General features: G+C 43.4%; 1 protein-coding gene across 1 annotated transcript in view; it reads right to left on the bottom strand.

Moving 5' to 3' along the window:
• The window catches only part of CPB1 (carboxypeptidase B1), a 36,745-nt gene extending 36,230 nt beyond the window's left edge, over nt 1–515 (bottom strand). The window contains exons 1-2 of the mRNA XM_030216178.1: nt 431–515; nt 264–339 (exon numbers count right to left, since the gene is read on the bottom strand). Coding sequence (XP_030072038.1) covers nt 264–339; nt 431–498 — 144 coding nt within the window. The 5' untranslated portion in view covers nt 499–515. The remainder of the gene's footprint in view (nt 1–263; nt 340–430) is intronic.
• Between the last annotated feature and the right edge of the window lie 19,655 nt (nt 516–20,170).

Below are 20,170 nucleotides of genomic sequence, written 5' to 3'. Positions count from 1 at the left end.
TCTGAAAAAGCAAAATTATTCAAGTTGCTTCCCAAATCCTATCCTTACCCTGGAATGCCTCCTCAAAAGTGTAGGTAAAAGTGTGCATGTCATGCAACTGCCTACCCTGTACATGTTGCCCACATACAAGGCAGGCAGTACCATTTACATGAGCAAATAGGTTTTGAAAATTGCCCTTGCATTTATTTTCTGTATCTTAAGTGAACATGTTTCATAACATATTTTAATTAACAATATTTTTATTTTCAGTATGCACTTAATACCTCTGTGTTGCTGGCCAAGGACTTGATGAATTCAACTTCCTCTTCATTTTTGGGAATTACACGAAATACTTTCTCCCTTCAAAGTGAAAATGGCATAGTTTGAAGAAGGCATTTAAAAGATATATCCATCAACATGACAAACAATGCACCTTAATCTGCCACCTTACCCATGAAAAGTGTGAGGTTCGGCAGCAGCAGCAGCTGCAGAACCCAACAGGAGAAATATCACCCACATGTTGTCCACCAAATAGAATGGTGTGCTTCTCATTGCTTTTATACTTTGACTTGTTGTTTATCTTGCTAATTATAGTGCACTATGTTATAACTTATCTTTTGATTAATTATTGCTCTGACCTTGTTTTATTGATCTAGCTACTCGGTCTTTCTACATGTCTCACTGCACACCTAACACAAGACTATCTCTAGTTCAGGAAGCAGGTGAAAGCTTGGCTCTTCTCCCAAGCTTTTAATGGAAGAAGAAACTAAATAGCACACACAAGGACTAACACCGGGTAACATACTGCAGCAGGACTTGCTTACCAAATTAGTCTAGCTAAGCCAATTTTCATGCACCTTTTCTTAGTCCACGTGCAACTTTTCCTTAAGTTAGTCACCATTATCTTCTGTCTACATGTCCCACTTCTGCTTACTCCTTATGCTGTCTGTTAAGACAGTGGTTCCCAAGCCTGGTCCTGGAGGCACCCCAGCCAGTCAGGTTTTCAGGATATGCAAAGTGAATATTCATGAGAGAGATTTGTATGCACTACCTCCACTGCATGCAAATCTCTCTAATCATAGGGTAGAAGTGCGGGAGGATTGCTCAGGCACAATCCTTACACACTTGACAATCCTTCTGCACTTGTTTGACAGGTCTGGGCTGGGACCACCAGACCCCAACTACCCTCGCACTGAGCCAAGCAAAATGGGGGCTTCCGCCGACACAAGTTCAGGGGGGGGGGGCTGGAGACCCAGGGGGTCTCCAGCTCTCCTAACCCCCCCCCGTATCCCCTCAGATGTCCCTGGTGACCCGGTGACCACAGGTCAATCCCCCCACCTGGTGGCCTAGTGTCCCTTCCCCACCACCTACCTTCAGTTGGAGGAGGGAGGTGGCCTCCCGTCTTCCATTGGCGCCGCATCTTCCATCGGGAAAAGCAGCCACAGGGCAGTTAATATGGCAGAGAACAGTGCTGGAGGAAGGTTTCTGCTGGCAGGACTTGGGGACCCCTGCCAGCCAAGGTATGTGGAGTTGTGGCGGGGGACAGGGAGGTGGGGCAAAATGTGCTCCCCCCAGTTTGGGCTCCAGCCCCCCCCCCCCCCCCCCGATTTTTGTGGTCTGGCTATGCGGCGATCCTGGGGGGGGGAGCGGCAGCAGTGGACCTACTCTGGGCCCAGCTCAGTCTCTCGGTGGCTCTGGGGAAGAAGACATTTTAAGGTCAAAATTAGAGAGTAAAATGTTGTTATGTGGCAATATTGTGGATTGTTGGTTTAATCATGTATTGATAATGAATGTGACTTTGCTGCAGCCCTTATTATTATATAATGTTGCTCTGGCCACCTTGTTGCAGAGGGAAAGCAAATAGAATGTTAGGTATTATTAGGAAAGGAATGGAAAACAAAAATGAGGACGTTATAATGCCTTTGTATCGCTCCATGGTGCAACCACACCTCGAATATTGTGTTCAATTTTGGTCGCCGCATCTCAAAAAAAGATATAGTGGAATTAGAAATGGTGCAGAGAAGGGCAACAAAAATGATAATTGGGATGGGACGACTTCCCTATGAGGAAAGGCTAAAGCGGCTAGGGCTCTTCAGCTTGGAGAAAAAGCGTCTGAGGGGAGATATGATAGAGGTCTATAAAATAATGAGTGGAGTTGAACGGGTAGCTGGGAAGCGTCTGTTTACGCTTTCCAAAAATTCTAGGACTAGGGGGCATGCGATGAAGCTACAAAGTAGTAAATTTAAAACGAATTGGAGAAAGGTTTTCTTCACTCAATGTGTAATTAAACTCTGGAATTCGTTGCCAGAGAATGTGGTAAAAGTGGTTAGCTTAGCAGAGTTTAAAAAAGGTTTGGATGGCTTCCTAAAGGAAAAGTCTATAGACCATTATTAAATTGGACTTGGGGGAAAATCCACTATTTCTGGGATAAGCAGTATAAAATGTTTTGCACTTTTTTGGGATCTTGCCAGGTATTTGTGACCTGGATTGTCCACTGTTGGAAACAGGATGCTGGGCTTGATGGACCTTTGGTCTGTCCCAGTATGGCAATACTTATGTACTTATGTAGGATGGAGAATACAGGTCTTTATCTGCCATCATTTACTGTGTCATTATATATGATATTTCATTATTGGTGGTATTTCTGCCCTGTTAATTGCACTGAAAATAGGAGTAATAAAATAACTAACAATTGCATGTTATTTCGCTATCGTGAATATCACCATAAAATATATGCCAAACATGTAAGGAATTGTATAATCATGCATAGCCAAATAATGTGTGAAAACATGCAAATGTCAGCTGACAGCAATTATCTTGAGAAATACTGCTACATCTTACATTTTTCTGCAATAATAGCCGCGTTACCTCATAAAACTGAACATGCACTATTGACCTTCAATTGCACTTGCATATTATTAACTTGAGTTGTTATATGTTAATTTCTCTACAATTATGCCCATTTTATTGCACATTAGTACTTTGTCTTCTTTGAAGCTGATGTAATAAGCTGTGAATGTTTTCACAGTGGGAGAACTATCTATCTAAATATATGTGAAATATCCAGCAATACTAGTGTTTTAGCCTTTTGCATATTTTTGTTTGCATAGTGCCCCCCTTCCCCCGTGAAACCATTCACAGAAATCAGCTTCACAAGCTGTAAACTTTAGTCTGTAGTCTGCTAGGCATGAAGAATGATTTAAAATACATTATTAATGAACTGCTACAATGCAAAATCATGCAAAGCAATTCATCAATAATGAAGTTCGCAAAACCCTGCATGCAAAAATAATTCTGCAGGCCTCTTGCCATAAATGTTAGCTACACCTCCATGAGCTATAGTTAACTTGTTTGTGAAGCTGCTGCCAGGTTTAAGACCCAGTAGAAAAACTAGGGGTGGAAAATTACTCATTTTCTGCGAAACTGCGCAGCTTAGAATACTGGTCTCTTTTTGAGGATATTAGGCTGAAACTAGTCTAAACTGAAAGGCAATATCTTAATATGCTGGCTAGTTGTTTTTCACATTTGAATTACTTAACCTCAGAAGTACATTTAGGGGATAATTCCAATGCTACTAAATATGTTCTATTTTTGTAGAGCCGGAACTTAACCGGCGGTAATCGGGTATCACCGCATGCTGCCTGCTTACTGCCAGGTTAGCGCAGAAGCCCTTACTGCTACCTCAATGAGTGGTGGTAGGTGCTCCCCCTGAAATGGCTGCACAGTATGTGGTTCACTTAACACCCAGCCATTTCTTTTTGGGAAAAAATACAGCCTTTTACCCGCTGCGGGAAAAGGGGGCCTTTGCGCATATCAAAACCACGAGCTGACGCTAACTCAGGCCTCCTTTTACTGCAGCTTAGTGAAAGGACCCCTCTTTTAGTAACAGAACCTGTTACAGATTTTTTTTCCCCGAGGTTCCTTTTTTTTTTTTTTGTGGTTAGACTGATTTGTAATTAAGGGCTGAAGTCACTACAGGGCTCTGAGCAGAACATTTGTAATATTACAGTGAAATGCACCAGCTGGCGTTCAAAGTGTCTTTGCTGTTTGCTTCTAAAACATGATAAAAGATAACATGCTTAAGACCTAGAAAGTAAGCTGAATAGACAGCTTTAAAAAAAACACCACTAATCCCACTGAAAATTTCACATCTGGCCAGCATACTCAGGGGCCCTTTTACAAAGACGCATAAGGACCTATGCACGCGTAGCACATGTAAAATCAGTATTACCGCCTGGCTAGCCTGTGCGCCGGGTGGCAATTCTGAGTTTGGCACATGCTGAAAACCCGTGGTAGAAAACAATTTTCTATTTTCTACCATGGGGGCATTCCTGGTGGTAATCGGCAGTTGGCGTGTGCTGGACGGTTGCTGCGTGGGTAATGCGTGAGCCCTTACCGCTAAGTCAACGGGTGGCGTTAAGGGCTCAGGCTGTAAATATACGCACGCTGGTTTTCCACATCCATTTCCTGCCCCCCCCAAACCCTTTTTTTCCTGACACAGCAGAGAAATGGTCCAGCTCACATCAAATACATGTGTCCACACTATCCCAAGCCACTTTTTAGTTCACCTTTGTTAAAAGGGCCCCTCAATTGTTTGCCCTACTCTTGCTTTGGATAAGCAGGAAAGTATCTGTAGAACAGGTCTTGAAAATACTAGAATAGCAAATGGCAATGTAGAGAAGGGATAGTCATAGCAGAAATCAAGATAGTATTTACTTAGGGGGTCATTTACAAAGACGCATTAGTGCATGCTAAAAATTAGTGCATGCTAACCATGTAGATGCCTATAATATTCCTATCATCACCTACACCAGGGGTAGGCAACTCTGGTGCTCGAGAGCCGCAGGCAGGTCAGGTTTTCAGGATATCCACAATGAATATGCAGGAGATAGATTTGCAAGCACTGCCTCCATGGTATGCAAATCAATCTCCTGCATATTCATTGTGGATATCCTGAAAACCTGACCTACACAGTTAGCATGTGCTAATTTTTAGTGTGCTATAGACGCCTACATGGTTAATGCGCGCGCTAAGTGTAGGCGCTCTAAAAAAACTAACTCACCTTATTAAACTGGGCCCTAAATCTGATACAATGGTAGTTTTGAAAACATATTTAAAAAAAAAGAATTTATTGTATTGTGGTCAAATATTTCAGATTGTGGCTACTCGATTGTGGAGGAAATTATTTCTTCAATCAAGGAGAAGGGTACTTGCACTGTAGGTTAATGTGCAAGTTCCCGGTAAAATTCTAAGATGTTTTCTATGATCCTACAGAGTTAGAAAGGTTTTTGATTGATAGATTGGTATGATCAATACAGTAGATGTACACTTTTGAGGTTATTGTTTTCCACTTTTTGATTTCTTTTGTATGGGGATTTGCTTATCTATTTTTTACTTCTATACCTCAATAATGTGGGCTTTAGTTTTTAACAATCTAGAAGTTTCTCATGATATTCAGTTATCCTATTGATTTGTTTCTTTTGCTGCTCCAGGATTTTCTTGGATGTTATTTTGGAAGTTATAATTTTCCAAAATTTGCTAATAAAAAATTATGTATGAAGTTTGACAATGTTTGTTTCATTAAAGGACCTAGAAAAAAAATGACAAAAGAATTCCCAGGCTTGATGAGTCATCCTATTAAGTCTTGGGGAGAGTCTGCCTCTTGGGTCATTCAAAGAAAATCTGTTTTATTTTGTCAGCCAGAATGAAAAAAAGGACAATATGGTGGGAAACTTATGTTGAACAAATTAGGCCAGATGTACTAAAGGATTTCTCCCATTTTGTGTCTATGGGAAAAATGCTTTGCACATTTGGCCTTTTGTGTTTACAGGCTGCAGGTCATGTCCTTCCTATTTCTAAACATGCCACATGGACTGTTTTGAAATAGATGCAGCTGTTTCAAGGAAACATATTAAACCTATCACTATTCTTAATGTAAAAGCCGAAAAGCAGTTGTTTTTTTAAAAACAGTGGTGAAACAATACAATGCACTAGACTTCTGTTAGAATTTCTTGGGTTGATATAAAAAAAAGTACTTACCCAGATAACAGCAACCACTATCCAGATAAGTGCTACTGACCCAGAGGTGTTATCCATATACCCTTGGATTCTATATATGGCACCTAAAATTACATAAGTACATAAGTATTGCCACACTGGGACAGAGCAAAGGTCCATCCATCCCAGCATCCTGTTTCCAATAGTGGCCAATCCAGGTCACAAATACCTGGCAAGATCCCGTCAAAAGTTCAACACATTTTATGCTGCTTATCCCAGAAATAAATAGTGGATTTTCCCCAAGACAATTTAATATTGGTCTATGGACTTTTCCTTTAGGAAGCTGGTCAGACCATTTTTAAACCCCACTAAGGTAACTGCCTTTCCCACATTCTCTGGCATTGAATTCTAGAGTTTAATTACACGTTGAGTGAAGATACATTTTCTCCGATTCATATTAAATTTACTACTTTGTAGCTTCATTGCATGCCCCCTAGTCCTAGTATTTTTGGAAACAGTAAACAAACGATTCACGTCTACCCTTTTCCATTTCACTCATTATTTTATAGACCTCTATCAAATCTCCCCTCAGCCATCTTTTCTCTAAGTTGAAGAGCCCTAGATGCTTCAGCCTTTCCTCATTGGGAAGTTGTCCCATCCCCTTTATCATTTTCGTCACCCTTCTCTGTACCTTTTCTAATGTCATTATATCTTTTTTTGAGATGCGGAGACCAGAAGTGAACACAATATTCAGTGGCGTTCCTAGGGGCACTGACTCCCGGGGCGGTCGCCGATGCGCCCCGCCCCCTGGGTGCAGTGCCCCGCCCTCCCGTGCAGCGCGAACTCCCTTGTCACCCCCCCACCCCGGCGAAAGAACCCCCCACCGGGTGCACGCCGCTGGGGGGGTGCCGCGCACCGGTCAGCTTCGTTGTTTCCATGCTCCCTCTGCCCCGGAACAGGAAGTAACCTGTTCCGGGGCGGAGGGAGCATGGAAACAATGAAGCTGACCGGCGCACGGCACCCCCCCAGCGGCGTGCACCCGGGGCGGGCCGCCCCCACCGCCCCCCCCTTAGTACTCCACTGACAATATTCGAGATGTGGTTGCACTATGGACCAATATAAAGGCATTATAATGTGCCTAAATTTGGCATACACCAGGAATATTCCATAATTACACTTTACTTAATTGACAAATAAGATAATGTTCAAGCACCTTTCTGACCTCATTTGCATCTTTCTTTAAATTAGTCACCTTATTTTCTTACTCCTGTTATTCTGTCTTATCTATTTATATGTTCCATCTTTGCTTACACCCTATGCTGTCTATGGGGTCCTTTTACTAAGGTGCGCCAAAACATGGGCTGTGATAGTATAGGCACATGTTCTGGGTGCATGCAGATCCATTTTTCAAAGGCCTTTTTTAAATTTTTACCGAAAATGGACGTGCAGCAAAATAAAATTTGGCGTGCGTCTATTTTGGGTCTGAGACCTTACTGCTAGCCATTGACTTAGCGGTAAGGTCTCATGCGGTAACCGTGCGGTAATTGTCTACGTGTGTAGAATGACGATTACCGGCTGCTTTCCGCCACATGCAGGAAAATAAAATTATTTTCTGGCGTATGTAGTGGATGCACGTAAAAAACAAAATTACGGGTGGGCCTCGTGGTAGCTGGGCGGTAACTCCAAGTTGACATGCGTTGGGCACACGTAGGTGCCTATGTGGCTAAGTAAAAGGGCCCCCTAAGTGTATTGTGTTGTCATTGTAGTGCAGCATATTGTCCAGCTTATAATTGAAAGAGAAAAATGCCTATATTGCGACCCAAATCGGGAGATGGGCGTCTTTCTCCCGTGGGCACCCAAATCGGTATAATCGAAAGCCGATTTTGGGTGTTTCCAACTGCAATCCGTCGCAGAAATGGGTAAAGTTGACGGGGGCGTGTTGGAGGCGTGGTGAAGGTGGAACTGGGGCGTGGTTATCGGCCGAGGATAGATGGGCGTCTTTAGCTGATAATCGAAAAAAAGATGTTTTTACCGCGATTTTGGGTCACTTTTTTTGGACTCTTTTTTTCACGAACAGGTCCCAAAAAAGTGCCCCAACTGACCAGATGACCACTGGAGGGAATTGGGGATGACCTCCCCGGACTCCCCCAGTGGTTACTAACCCCCTCCCACCAAAAAAAACAAACAAACTTTTTTTCCAGCCTCTATGCCAGCCTCAAATGCCGTACCCACCTCCATGACAGCAGAATGTGTTCTATCCTGTGACAGCCTTTCCCTGGTTCTGATGTGGCTCTTGGGTGAGTGTGACATCTTTTCTGTTAAGGGCACTGCAGAGTCACATAAGCAATGCATTGTGGTGGGTGTAGTGTATTGGGCTCCATGATTCCACTAACTTGTGGCAAATGCTCACGATGTTGGTAGTTGGTAGGCTCTACTCCCATGGTGCTTTTCCCTCTGCTTACTCGGTCAGAGTGTGCCCTGTTTTGTTTCCGGTAGTCCATGAGGTAGTGGCCATTTTTGTAAGCCAGTTTTAGATCCCTTTCACGTGTTAGCCACGCTACAGAACTTAGTTCTTAACTTGAATGTGGCTGAAAGAGGGCATTGTACAGCATTCTGCCAGCTCTGACCTACTGCTCATCTCAGTACCAGGGAGACTCGTTGCCAGTGGGGCACAACCTCTGATCTGCAGTTAACTGTGAGTAAGCGTGCTTATTCCAATAAAGGACGTTTTCGGAGAGATTAGTCTTCAGGTGTCAACTGGTGTGCCAATGTTATATAGCAGCAACCAGTCCTAGAGGCCTGCGTGTATGCAGGTCCCTCGAGCACTTTTAGTGGGTACCGCAGTGCACTTCAGCCAGGCGGACCCAGGCCCATCCCCCCCTACCTGTAACACTTGTGCTGGTAAATGGGAGGTCTGCAAAACCCACTGTACCCACATGTAGGTGCCCCCTTCACCCCTAAGAGCTATGGTAGTGTTGTACATTTGTGGGTAGTGGGTTTTGGGGGAGGGGGGTTGGGGGCTCAGCACCCTTGGTAAGGGAGCTATGCATGTGGGAGTGTTGTCTGAAGTCCACCGCACTGACCTCTAGGGTGCCCAGTTGGTGTCCTGGCATGTCAGGGGGGCGAGTGTACTATGAATCGTGGCCCCTCCCACGACCAAATGGCTTGGATTAGGACATTTTTGAGCTGGGCGTTTTTAGTTTCCATTATCGCTAAAAAAAACAAACGCCCAGCTGAAAAACGTCCATTTTTTCGAAAATACGGTCTGTCCCGCCTCTTCACGTACCCGTTTTTGGACATAGACGCCCATGGAGATAGGCGTTCGCTTTCGATTATGCCCCTCCACGTCAGGAGCGTAGCTATGGGTGGGCCTGGGTGGGCCCAGGCCCACCCAATTTCAGCTCAGGCCCGCCCGGCCGGCCGCCCACCCAAGCGCACACACACTGCATCAGAAACGGTACCCGCTCTGGCTCATCTGATCGCTCCAGACTCGCAGCGGTAAAAGCAGAAAGCATCCAGGCTTTTCAACTCTGTCCGTCCTTCGCTTCCCTGCCCTCTCAGCGCGTCCCGCCTTTCTCTGATGTCATTTCCTTTCGGGTGGGCGGGACGCGCTGAGAGGGCAGGGAAGAGGGAAGCGAAGGACGGACGGAGTTGAAGAGCCTGGATGCTTTCTGCTTTTATTGGCTGCCCGCGCCAGTTCGCCGCTGCGACTAGAGGAGGGAAGGAACTGGAAGCCATTTAGAAAATATTTTTCTACTCCCCCGCGCAGCCGTCGCCGTTCACTCAAATCACAGGAAGCAAACCTGTGAGCTGCTGCCTGCGTCCACGTTGTCGTTCTTTATTGTTGGTGAGCAGAGGGAAGGATGGGATTGGGAGGGGTGGTGAGTACAGAGTATGGGTAATGGGGGACTAATGAAGTGGGTGAAAGAGGGGGGGAGGAATTTAGGAGACTGGGTAAGGGAGAGACAGAGGGGGGACTAGGAGTGCTGGAAAGGGAATGAGAGGGAGATGGTCAAAGGGGAGAGAGGCGCATCGATGGACATGGATGGGAGGACAGGGCCCAGGGAGAGAGGAGAAATTGCTGGACATGGAGGGGAGGGCAGGGAGAGAGGAGGGTTGCTGGACATGGGTGGATGGAGGAGAGGGCAGGGAGAGAATTGTTGGTCTGGGATGGACGTGAAGGAAGGAAAGACAGGAAGGAGATGCACATGGATGGAGGGGAGAAAGAAGAAATTCTGGACATGGATGGAGGGGAGGGAAGACAGAGAAAGGAGATGCACATGGATGGAGCGGAAGGGAGAGAGAAGAAATGCTGACATGGATGGAGGGGAGGGAAGAGAGAGGAAGGAGATGATATGAGGGGAAAAGAAGAGAGGAGGAAAACTGCACATGGATGGAGAAAATAGGCAGAAGCTGGATCCACTGGACAGTCAAGTCTGCGGAGGACCAGAAATGAAGAAGAAAGGAGGAAAGGAAAGAAATAAATGGAAAGGAAGCCCTGGAAACGGAGTAAAGAGGACATATAGCAGCAGAATCGGATACTGGGCCAGCATGATCAGAAAAACAAAGTCACCAGACAACAAAGGTAGAAAAAAATCATTTTATTTTCATTATAGTGTTTGGAATATGTCCACTTTGAGAATCAGGTGCTCAACATTAAAAATTTATATTTATTTACTTATTTATGGCATTTTATCCCACATTAAACATGAATTAGATTGGCACCTGGGATCATTTAATTTTTTTTCCTGGAGAGAGTAATGCATTGCCTCCACCCCTAGGCTCTCTCCCCGGCTATAGCCAGCACTGCAATTTTGAGAGGAGGTGGACCGGGGGGGGGGGGGGGGGGGGGGGGGGGGGCGCAGAGGTGGACCAGGGAGAGAGCCTGTTGTTAAACATTTACCAGTAAACCACTGTCTAGTGCCCACCCATCCAACCTGTTGGCCCACCCAAAAATTGATTTCTGGCTACGCCACTGCTCCACGTCATACTATGTATTATTGTTTGAATATTTTTACTGCTGTAATTGTCTATAGCTTATGTTTGAGTTGTTCTTGTTGTACACTGCCTTGAGTGAATTCCTTCAAAAAGTGATAAATAAATCAGAATAAATAAATAAATAAATAAATAAATACGTAGTTAATTGGTAATAATTGGGTGCTAAAACAATTTTTGACTCTAATTGGCAACAGTTAAAATGTATGCATCTTTCTAGTAGAGATTCTATAACGATGTGCGCGTAAATTTGTCATGTGGATCTGAAAAGGGGGTGTGGCCTTGGGAGGGACATAGGCAGATCATGGGCATTCCTAGAATTTGTGAGCAGTGTTATAGAATATGGTAGATGTGCTTAATTTCAGCATGAGGATTTACACCAGGTTTCAGTTGGTGTAAATCCTTGTGCCCAAACTTGGACCTGTATCCTGTCACTAAGGCAAATTTGGGCGCTGTTTATAGAATAGCGCTCAGCATTCATTTTTTTTTTTTGGTGCCCAAATCTGGGCACCATTTATAGAATCTAGCCTGTAGTGCTTCCGAATATCCTTACATAGTCTGACGTCCTGCATGACAACGTGCAGGACGTCAGACTCACAGAAACAGAACGAAGCCTTGCGCCAGAAGAAGAGGACCTCGGCTGGCGGGGGTTGGGGTCCCCTGCCAGCAAAGGTAGGCGACGGCGACGGCGGGTTGGCGGCGGGAGGGGGATCGAGAGGGTCGTCGGCAGGGGGGTCCAGGGCCAAATCTACGGGGTCCTAGGCCCCACGTAGCTATGCCACTGTTCTGGAGATGGTTTCTCTCACTTCTCTCCCCTCCCTCTCATTCTCTCTCCAGCTTGCAACTCCAGCACTCCTGCATCTGTGCTTGCATCTGTAGCTAGGCAGAGGGGTGGGCTAAACCTCTGACTTCTAAATGTACTTCAGCCAAAGACAATAATTTAAGAGTCAGGGAACATGGGAGACAAACTAACTAGGCCCAAATGCTGGGCCTTAAGTACTAGGACATTCCATCACAGAAATCGACATACACCCTAGGGGGTCTAGCTAACATATGGCAGGCAGAACCACTGTGACCATTTCAGATGGGGATGCTATAATAAATGGTACACACCTCCTTTTTACTCTACTATAGTAAGGTCTTGAACCCATGAGCATACCGGACTAGTAAGTGGTCTTGAAAGGATTCTTACATATCTTTTTGATTTGCTTTGTTGCAATTAGCTAAAGTAATATAACTAACACATCATTACTGTTAAAGGTGCAGCACAGTTTATTCACACTATTTGAGGCCTTGGGCAAGTCACTTAACCCTTCATTGCCTCAGGTACATACTTAGGGCTGGATTAAGTAAATAGTGCTCAACAATAGGAGATGGGAAAAATCAGTGTTTTAGTGCAATTCTATAAAAGCCGCTCCGAGATGAGTGTCCTTTATAGAATAGCAGCTGGAAGGGATTCCTGTACCCAACTTTGTGTGCAAGGACTGGTGTAAATCCTGGCATGGAAGTTGGGCATGGATCCCCAGAATTCTATAAAACTGCACACATCTTTTGAGAATGCTCCTGACCCACCTATGCCCCTCCCTAGCCATGCCCCATTTGGGCGCTAGTCTTATAGAATAGTGTGCAGCCAGATCCGTGTACAATCCCTTATTGGCTTAAATTAACATCAATAATTAATTATTAGCTTCCAATTATTGATGCTAATTGGCTCATTAATCAATTGGATTGCAACCAAATCTGGGCACTTGTGAGCCCTCCAGAGACAGGAAAATTATGAACTGTACCTGGATGCAGCTCACCTTGTAAAAGCCATGAACCAACAAAAATCAATCAACCAACCATCTAATAAATAAATAAATAAATAAATAAATAAATAAATAAATAAATAAATAAATAAAGTTTGTAATATCTAATATATTGTGTTAAAATAGAAAACTGTTGTTTATACCTCAATCATGGGGTTTGTTTTCATGAGGGAGACAATGCTATGTTGCCTGGTTTGAAAATATCTGCCAGCAGTGTTCCTGTTTGGAGTACAGGCTTATAATGTAAGTGCTATAATTTACTGTAAAAAAATGACATTAATTTACTCCAGTGTGCTTCAATCTTTATAATCCTCTATGCTAATGAATCTGGATGGGGTGCATCATAACAGATAATAAATGAAATGTGAAACATCTCGGATATGGGGGGGGGGGGGGGGGGGGGGTTATATATGGATGTATTTGTGTATTCCTTTTTGCTACCACCTTTCTATTAAGGCTTGCAGAATCCTACCATGAGCTTATGGGCTATGATAAAACTTTCTAAAGTGAAAACAACTGAAGTGTACTAGTCTATTTATTCCTCTGCTTAATACCTAAAGTGTCTGGGGTGAATTCTATATATGGCGCCAAAAAATTGGCACTGAAAAAGCGCTATTCTATAACCCACACATAAAGTTAGGCATGGTTTATAGCAGTGTTTCCCAAGTCCAGTCCTGGAGTACCCTTTGCCAATCAGGTTTTCAGGATGTCCGCAATGAATATGCATGAAAGAGATTTCATATAATGGAGGCACTGTATGCAAATCAAGTTCATGCATATTCATTGTGGATATCCTGAAAACCTGACTGGCAAGGGGTTCTCCAGGACTGGACTTGGGAAACTGGTTTATAGAATAGTACTTACGCCCAGATCTAATGCCTAACTGTAGGCTTGGCTATTTGCACCAACTGAAACACAGTGCAAATGTATCTGCCTAAATTGGGCACTTATACCCTGTGTGAAGAAACAGTATGTTTTAAGCATGTAAAATGTATTGGATATTTTCCTGCATTGTTCTGAAGTGTATTTCTCCTGTTCGGCCAGCAGATGGTGAATATTTATGCTTGAAGCTGTTACAGATGATAGACTTGACTGTTTTGGACTCTGATTGGCCTGGAGTTTGAAATTACCCAGTAGTGCTGACTGTTGCTTCAGTCTTAGCCTGGAAGAAGAGGGAGACATATCTGTTTGCTAAGGCTCTGTGAACAATTATATGTCCTGATCTTCCCAGGTACTGTTTAGCCAGTATGCAAATGTTTAGGTAGTGTTATAATTGATCCATATTTCAGTTACCTGTTATTGTATGCTAATTGCACATTTTTTTGTTCATTGCTTCAGTGTGAGAATAAACATATTTGTTTGTTTGTTCTGCCTGTCTAGACTGATAAAAAATCCTGGTGGTTTGTGTGTTGGGTCTGTGAGTGTTTTCTGGGATCTGTGGGACCACTAGGAGTGTGGCTCCAGTAACCTAGAAATCACTGGGGATAATTTGAGAGCAGGCAACTCGCCCAGAGGCAGTTGTGAGCCAGTGGGTGGGAGGAGGGTGTTAGTGTAGATCACAAGCAGCAGGTGCCTGAGCTGTGCTGGGGATAGACCCTCTAAGTGGCCACGGGGTAACCCCATGTGGGTGGTTAGGCATTTTGTGACACTCTCCACCTTATTTTCGAAAGAGAAAAACGCCTATAGTGCGACCTAAATCGGGAGATAGACGTTTATCTCGCAAAGGCGCCCAAATCGATATAATCGAAAGCCGATTTGGGCGTTTCCAACTGCACTCCGTCACGGAAACGAATAAAGTTCACGGTGGCGTGTTGGAGGCGTGGTGGAGATGGAACTGGGGCATGGTTATCAGCTGAGGAGAGATGGGCGTCTTTTGCTGATAATCGAAAAACAAAAAAGGCGTTTTGACCGCAATTTTGGGTCACTTTTTTTGAACCCTTTTTTTTCCACGAACAAGTCCTGAAAAAGTGCCCCAACTGCCCAGATGACCACTGGAGGGAATCGGGGGTGACCTCCCCGGACTCCCCCAGTGGTCACTAACTCCCTCCCACCAAAAAAACCCCCACTTTAAAAACTTTTTTCTAGCCTGTATGCCAGCCTCAAATGCCGTACCCACCTCCAAGACAGCAGAATGTGTTCGATCCTCTCACAGCCTTTCCCTGGGTCAGATGTGGCTTTCGGGTGCACTACAGGGTCACATCAGCATTGCATTGTGGTGGGTGTAGGGTATTGGGCTCCGTGATTTCATTAGCTTGTGTTACAGTCTCATGATGTTGGTAGTTGGTAGGCTCTTCTCCCATGGTGCTTTTCCCCCTGCCTACTGGGTCAGAGTGTGCCCTGTTGTGTTTCCTGTTGTAGTCCATGCAGTAGTGGCCATTTTTGTAAGCCAGTTTTAGTTCCCTTTCCTGTGTTAGCCACGTTACAGAACTTAGTTCTTACCTTGAATGTGGCTGAAAGAGGGCATTGTACAGCATTCTGCCAGCTCTGACCTACTGCTCATCTCAGTACCAGGGAGACTCGTTGCCAGTGGGGCACAACCTCTGATCTGCAGTTAACTGTGAGTAAAGGCGGTTATTCCAATAAAGGACGTTTTCGGAGCGATTAGTCTTCAGGTGTCAACTGGTGTGCCAATGTTATATAGCAGCAACCAGTTCTAGAGGCCTGCGTGTATGCAGGTCCCTGGAGCACTTTTAGTGGGTACCGCAGTGCACTTCAGCCAGGTGGCCCCAGGCCCATCCCCTCCCCCACCTGTAACACCTGAGCTGGTAAATGGGAGGCCTCCAAAACCCACTGTACCCACATGTAGGTGCCCCCTTCACCCCTAAGAGCTATGGTAGTGTTGTACATTTGTGGGTAGTGGGTTTTGGGGGAGGGGGGGTTGAGTGTTCAGCACCCTTGGTAAGGGAGCTATGCATGTGGGAGCTTTTTCTGAAGTCCACCGCACTGACCTAGGGTGCCCAGTTGGTGTCCTGGTATATCAGGGGGGCCAGTGTACTACCAATCCTGGCCCCTCCCACGACCAAATGGCTCGGATTAGGACGTTTTTGAGCTGGGCGTTTTTAGTTTCCATTATCGCTAAAAAAAAAAACAAACGCCCAGCTCAAAAACGTCCATTTTTTTCAAAAATACGATTCGGCCCGCCCCTTCACGGACCCGTTCGCGGAGATAAATGCCCATGGAGACAGGCATTTCCGTTCGATTATGCCCCTCCACGTATTCTATAATAACACATTTAAATGCTAGGAACACCCCTGTTCTACCCATGACCCTCTCATTTCCACATGCCTTTTTACTAGAGTGTAAAATTTAGGCGCAGATCCAGTGCCTAAATTTATGCATGTAACTTCCAATTAAACCTAATTAAAGCGATAATTACTTGTTAAAAAGCCAATTATTGGCACTAATTATCTCATTATTCAATTAATTTGCACATGCAAATTTGGCACACACCCAAATCTGAGCGTGTAATTTTTGGCGACTTCTATAGAATCAGAGGGTCTGTGCCTTCTGTGTGGTTTCTGAACACTGCTATAGCCTTTTGTAGGTAAAATTATGTTTATTAAACACTTTCTATACTGCCTTTTCTGCAAACAGGTCAAGGCAGTCCACAGTCTAAAATAAAAATAGAGGACAATTCAGAAACGAACGCCCATGTTCCATAGGAAGGAGTATATCACGCATCAGACCAAAAATTTATATTAGATTAATAGAATGAGTTGTTCTTTATTGCTGAAAATTAATGACTTATATATTCTTTCTGATCATGTATTTACGACATTCTTGTTTTCAAAGTATATTTGTCCTTAAAAGGGAAGAAAACCAGCAATTCTCAATCTTGATTTACATCCAAACCCCAACAGAGCACATTTTCCTGCATTAATACTATTTTATCCCCTGGGTTTCAAATTATTCTATTTGACTGCTATAGCTTGTCTCTATAATTGAAACAGATGCATATGCACTGTGACCCACTTCACTTATAGTTTAAAATTAAAAACTGCTTAACGATTACTTGGAATGCTAAGAAAATACTCCAGAGAGGAACAGCGTTGCAAGTCTCTTATCAGTAAAATGATATAAATTTTGTGGGATGATCATCATCCCTAATTACATTTTTCAAAAAATGGGATTTCCTAAACATCTCTGACTGCTTAGTTCATAAAATTCATACTGTATTAAACTGGCAGGAAACTAACTAACGGTACGGGTAAAGATAACATAGATGTGACGATTTTAGGACATCACAGAGGTGTGGGATGAACACGGAGGAACTCTATTTAGAAAATAGATGGTAGAAAACAAAAATAAATTAAATTGAAAAAATTGAAAAAAAAAGGCTTAAATGGCTGAAGGGGGTGGATGTGTGAGTGACGCTTGGACGGCTACTCCGCCTGCAATGAACTACGGCCGGTGCCAGGCAGACTTTGTAAGTCTGTGTCTGTATATGGCAATCCGGTTTAGGATACTTTTGAAAAATACTAACGCACGAGTTAACGTGACCAAAGAGGGAACATACTGCAAAATGCTTTTGTGGTAGCCTGTTTTTCTAACGCTAATTGCATGTTAGGGCTTAACACCTATTAGTAAAAGGTCTCACACGGTAACCGAGTGGTAATGGTCTACGCGTATCAAATTCCACTTGACGCACGTAGCTGCCGCACGTCAGAAAATAAAAAATATTTTTCAGACACCAAAATTTAAATTACTGCAAGGTCCACGGGGTGACCGGGCGGTAACTCCAATTTGGCACGCGTTGGGTGCGTGTAGGCGCCTAGGAGGCTTAGTAAAAGGGTCCCTAATGTCTAACTTGTGATGAAACCTATGCTAACTGCTTAATGCTGTTTAGAAACATGCCCCTTTATTTCTCACTTGTTCAGATAGTCGTTTGGACTATAAACTGCTTTTAGCAGTAGTTTATCATGCCTACAAAAATTAGAAAAGGCTTTCTAGAATTACTAAATTTGGTGTCTAGCTTTAAAAGTATTTGTAATTTTGTGGTGTTAATGACACATTTTGTGCATTTGATTTAATTATGTTAACTTTTTTGTATCTAGCTTCCTCATTTTGGCTTGTATACTTATTTTATTTATTTATTTGTTACATTTATAGCCCACATTTTCCCACCTGTTTGTAGGCTCAATGTGGTTTACATAGTATATAAGTGGAGGAGTAGCTTAATGGTTAGTGTAGTGGCCTGACAACCAGGGGAAATGGGTTTGAGTCCCACTACAGCTCCTTGTGACTCTAGGGAAGTCACTCACGGGATCCTTTTACTAAGCCATGGCAAAAAGTGGCCTGGTGGTAGTGTGGGCACTTGTTTTTGGCACTCACTGGGCCAGTTTTTACTGCATCTGGGAAAAAGGACTTTTTTTTTTCAGTGGGTCGGAAAAAGGGCCTGCGGTAAAATTGAAACCAGTGTGCGCCTATTTACAGCCTGAGCCCTTAATGTCACCCATTGATCTAGCAGTAAGGGCTCATGTACTACGCATACGGTGATGGGTTGGTGCACGCCAACTACTGATTAACTCCGGAAATGCAGTAGGCAGTAGGAATTAAAAATATAATTTGTCCCTGTAGTATGGGCGTACGCCAAATCCAAAACTACCACCGTGGAGGCACTCTAGCCTGGTGGAAGTCTCATTTTGGCACTCACTGCACCCACGTAGAGCCTACTTCGCTTTTGTAAAAGGGTCCCTTAATCCTCTATTGCCTCAGGTACAAAATAAGTACCTGCACATAATTTCATTGTAACCATAGAAAGACAGTATTTCAGATCCCATCCCCTTTCCCTATATCTTCCTTTAAGATTTGAACTGCCTTCAACACTGTTTATTGAATAGGTGGTGATCGAAGTAGAATAAATATTGAATTATTATTACTGCTAAAATCACTACATTTATTCTTTTTCCTGTCGCCATGAGAAGGAAGGGTCCCCAGTTAATTCACCTTAAAATTAGTAATTTACTAAGGGCTCCTTTTACTAAGGTGTGCTAATGGATTTCGTGCACGCTAATGATTAGCGCTCGCTAAATGCTAAGAAGCCCAAAGCAGTAAAATGGGCTTGTTAGCATTTAGCACATACTAATCATTGATGCACACTAAGGGCCATGTTTTCTAAGCCACGTTAACGTTTTTAGCATGTGTTATCCCTGTATGCATGTTAACCGTGTACGTGCCTACAGTATCCCTATAGGCACCTACACAGTTAGCGTACGCATTAATTGTAGGCGCGTTAAAAATGCTAACACGCCTTAGGAAACAGGGCCCTAAATCCATTAGCGTACCTTAATAAAAGGAGCCCTAAGAGTGGTTGAATTTTGGATGATTTTGTTGAAATGTTTGTTAGTTTTGAATTTTGGATGATTTTGTTGAAATGTTTGTCAATTTTAAAGCATTTTATTTCAGTCTCTTTCAGAAATTAAGTAGAGGAGTGTGGTAGCTGTGTTAGTCCACTCTTAAGGTTATCAATAGAAATCAAACAAAATAAAACATGGAAAAGAAAATAAGATGATACCTTTTTTATTGGACATAACTTAATACATTTCTTGATTAGCTTTCAAAGGTTTCAGAAATTAATATGTATAAAATTAAAGGTATATGCGTTAATAAATTTTATGCTCACCAATTCAGATTGTACATGTGCAAAGTCAATTTAATTCTATTCTTAATGCACATAAAATTTCTGAATCGAATGCACACGAACAAATGCACAGCAGTAGAATTTACATTACTTTCCTTCTCAATGAGCAGAGAGCTGCTCCACTCTGCTTGCCAAATCCTGACCCTCGGATTGTGCTATCCCACTGCATTTGTGACTTGCTTTTGAATACTGTACTCCAGTACACTTGCCCCAGGATAGGAGCATAATACTTGATAGCCACTCACAAACATATTAAAGCTAGTCCAGTAAACAGAGTTATTACTTTACAGTACTTCAACTTTAGATGCATTTGACATTTAGATTAGCAAGGAGGGAATTAAATCCTCTAAAATGCTCTGGCAGGAAGTTATACTAGACCTGCAGAGCTGGTTGAACATGATTAAAATAATGAAGGGGAAGGCAATAATTAAAACTACAGTCCACTATTTCTCTTCGTTTAGTTCTCGGTGGTTCTTTTAATTAAGCCGGAGAGTGATCTTTTTTGTCCCTTTACATTCAACTTTCTGTAATTTCTGTGTTTTTGTGTACTTGATTTATGATGACCACTTTCTTGTCCATTGAGATAATAACACGTGTAGGCTGTCTTCATTCTGCAAGGTACAAATACTGACAGTAAGTTAGATGTTCACTGTGCAATAATCAGGGCAAGAGTTATGATTTTGCCACCCATACAGTAGACAGGAGTGGAGGGTGAGGGATTGGATCCTCCCTTGTAGCTTACAACCGGGGG

The sequence above is a fragment of the Microcaecilia unicolor genome, chromosome 10, assembly GCF_901765095.1.
Source record: "Microcaecilia unicolor chromosome 10, aMicUni1.1, whole genome shotgun sequence".
Classification (NCBI taxonomy): Eukaryota; Metazoa; Chordata; class Amphibia; order Gymnophiona; family Siphonopidae; genus Microcaecilia; species Microcaecilia unicolor.
The sequence above is the reverse complement of the archived record's forward strand: the minus strand, read 5'-3'. Positions and strand labels throughout refer to the sequence as shown.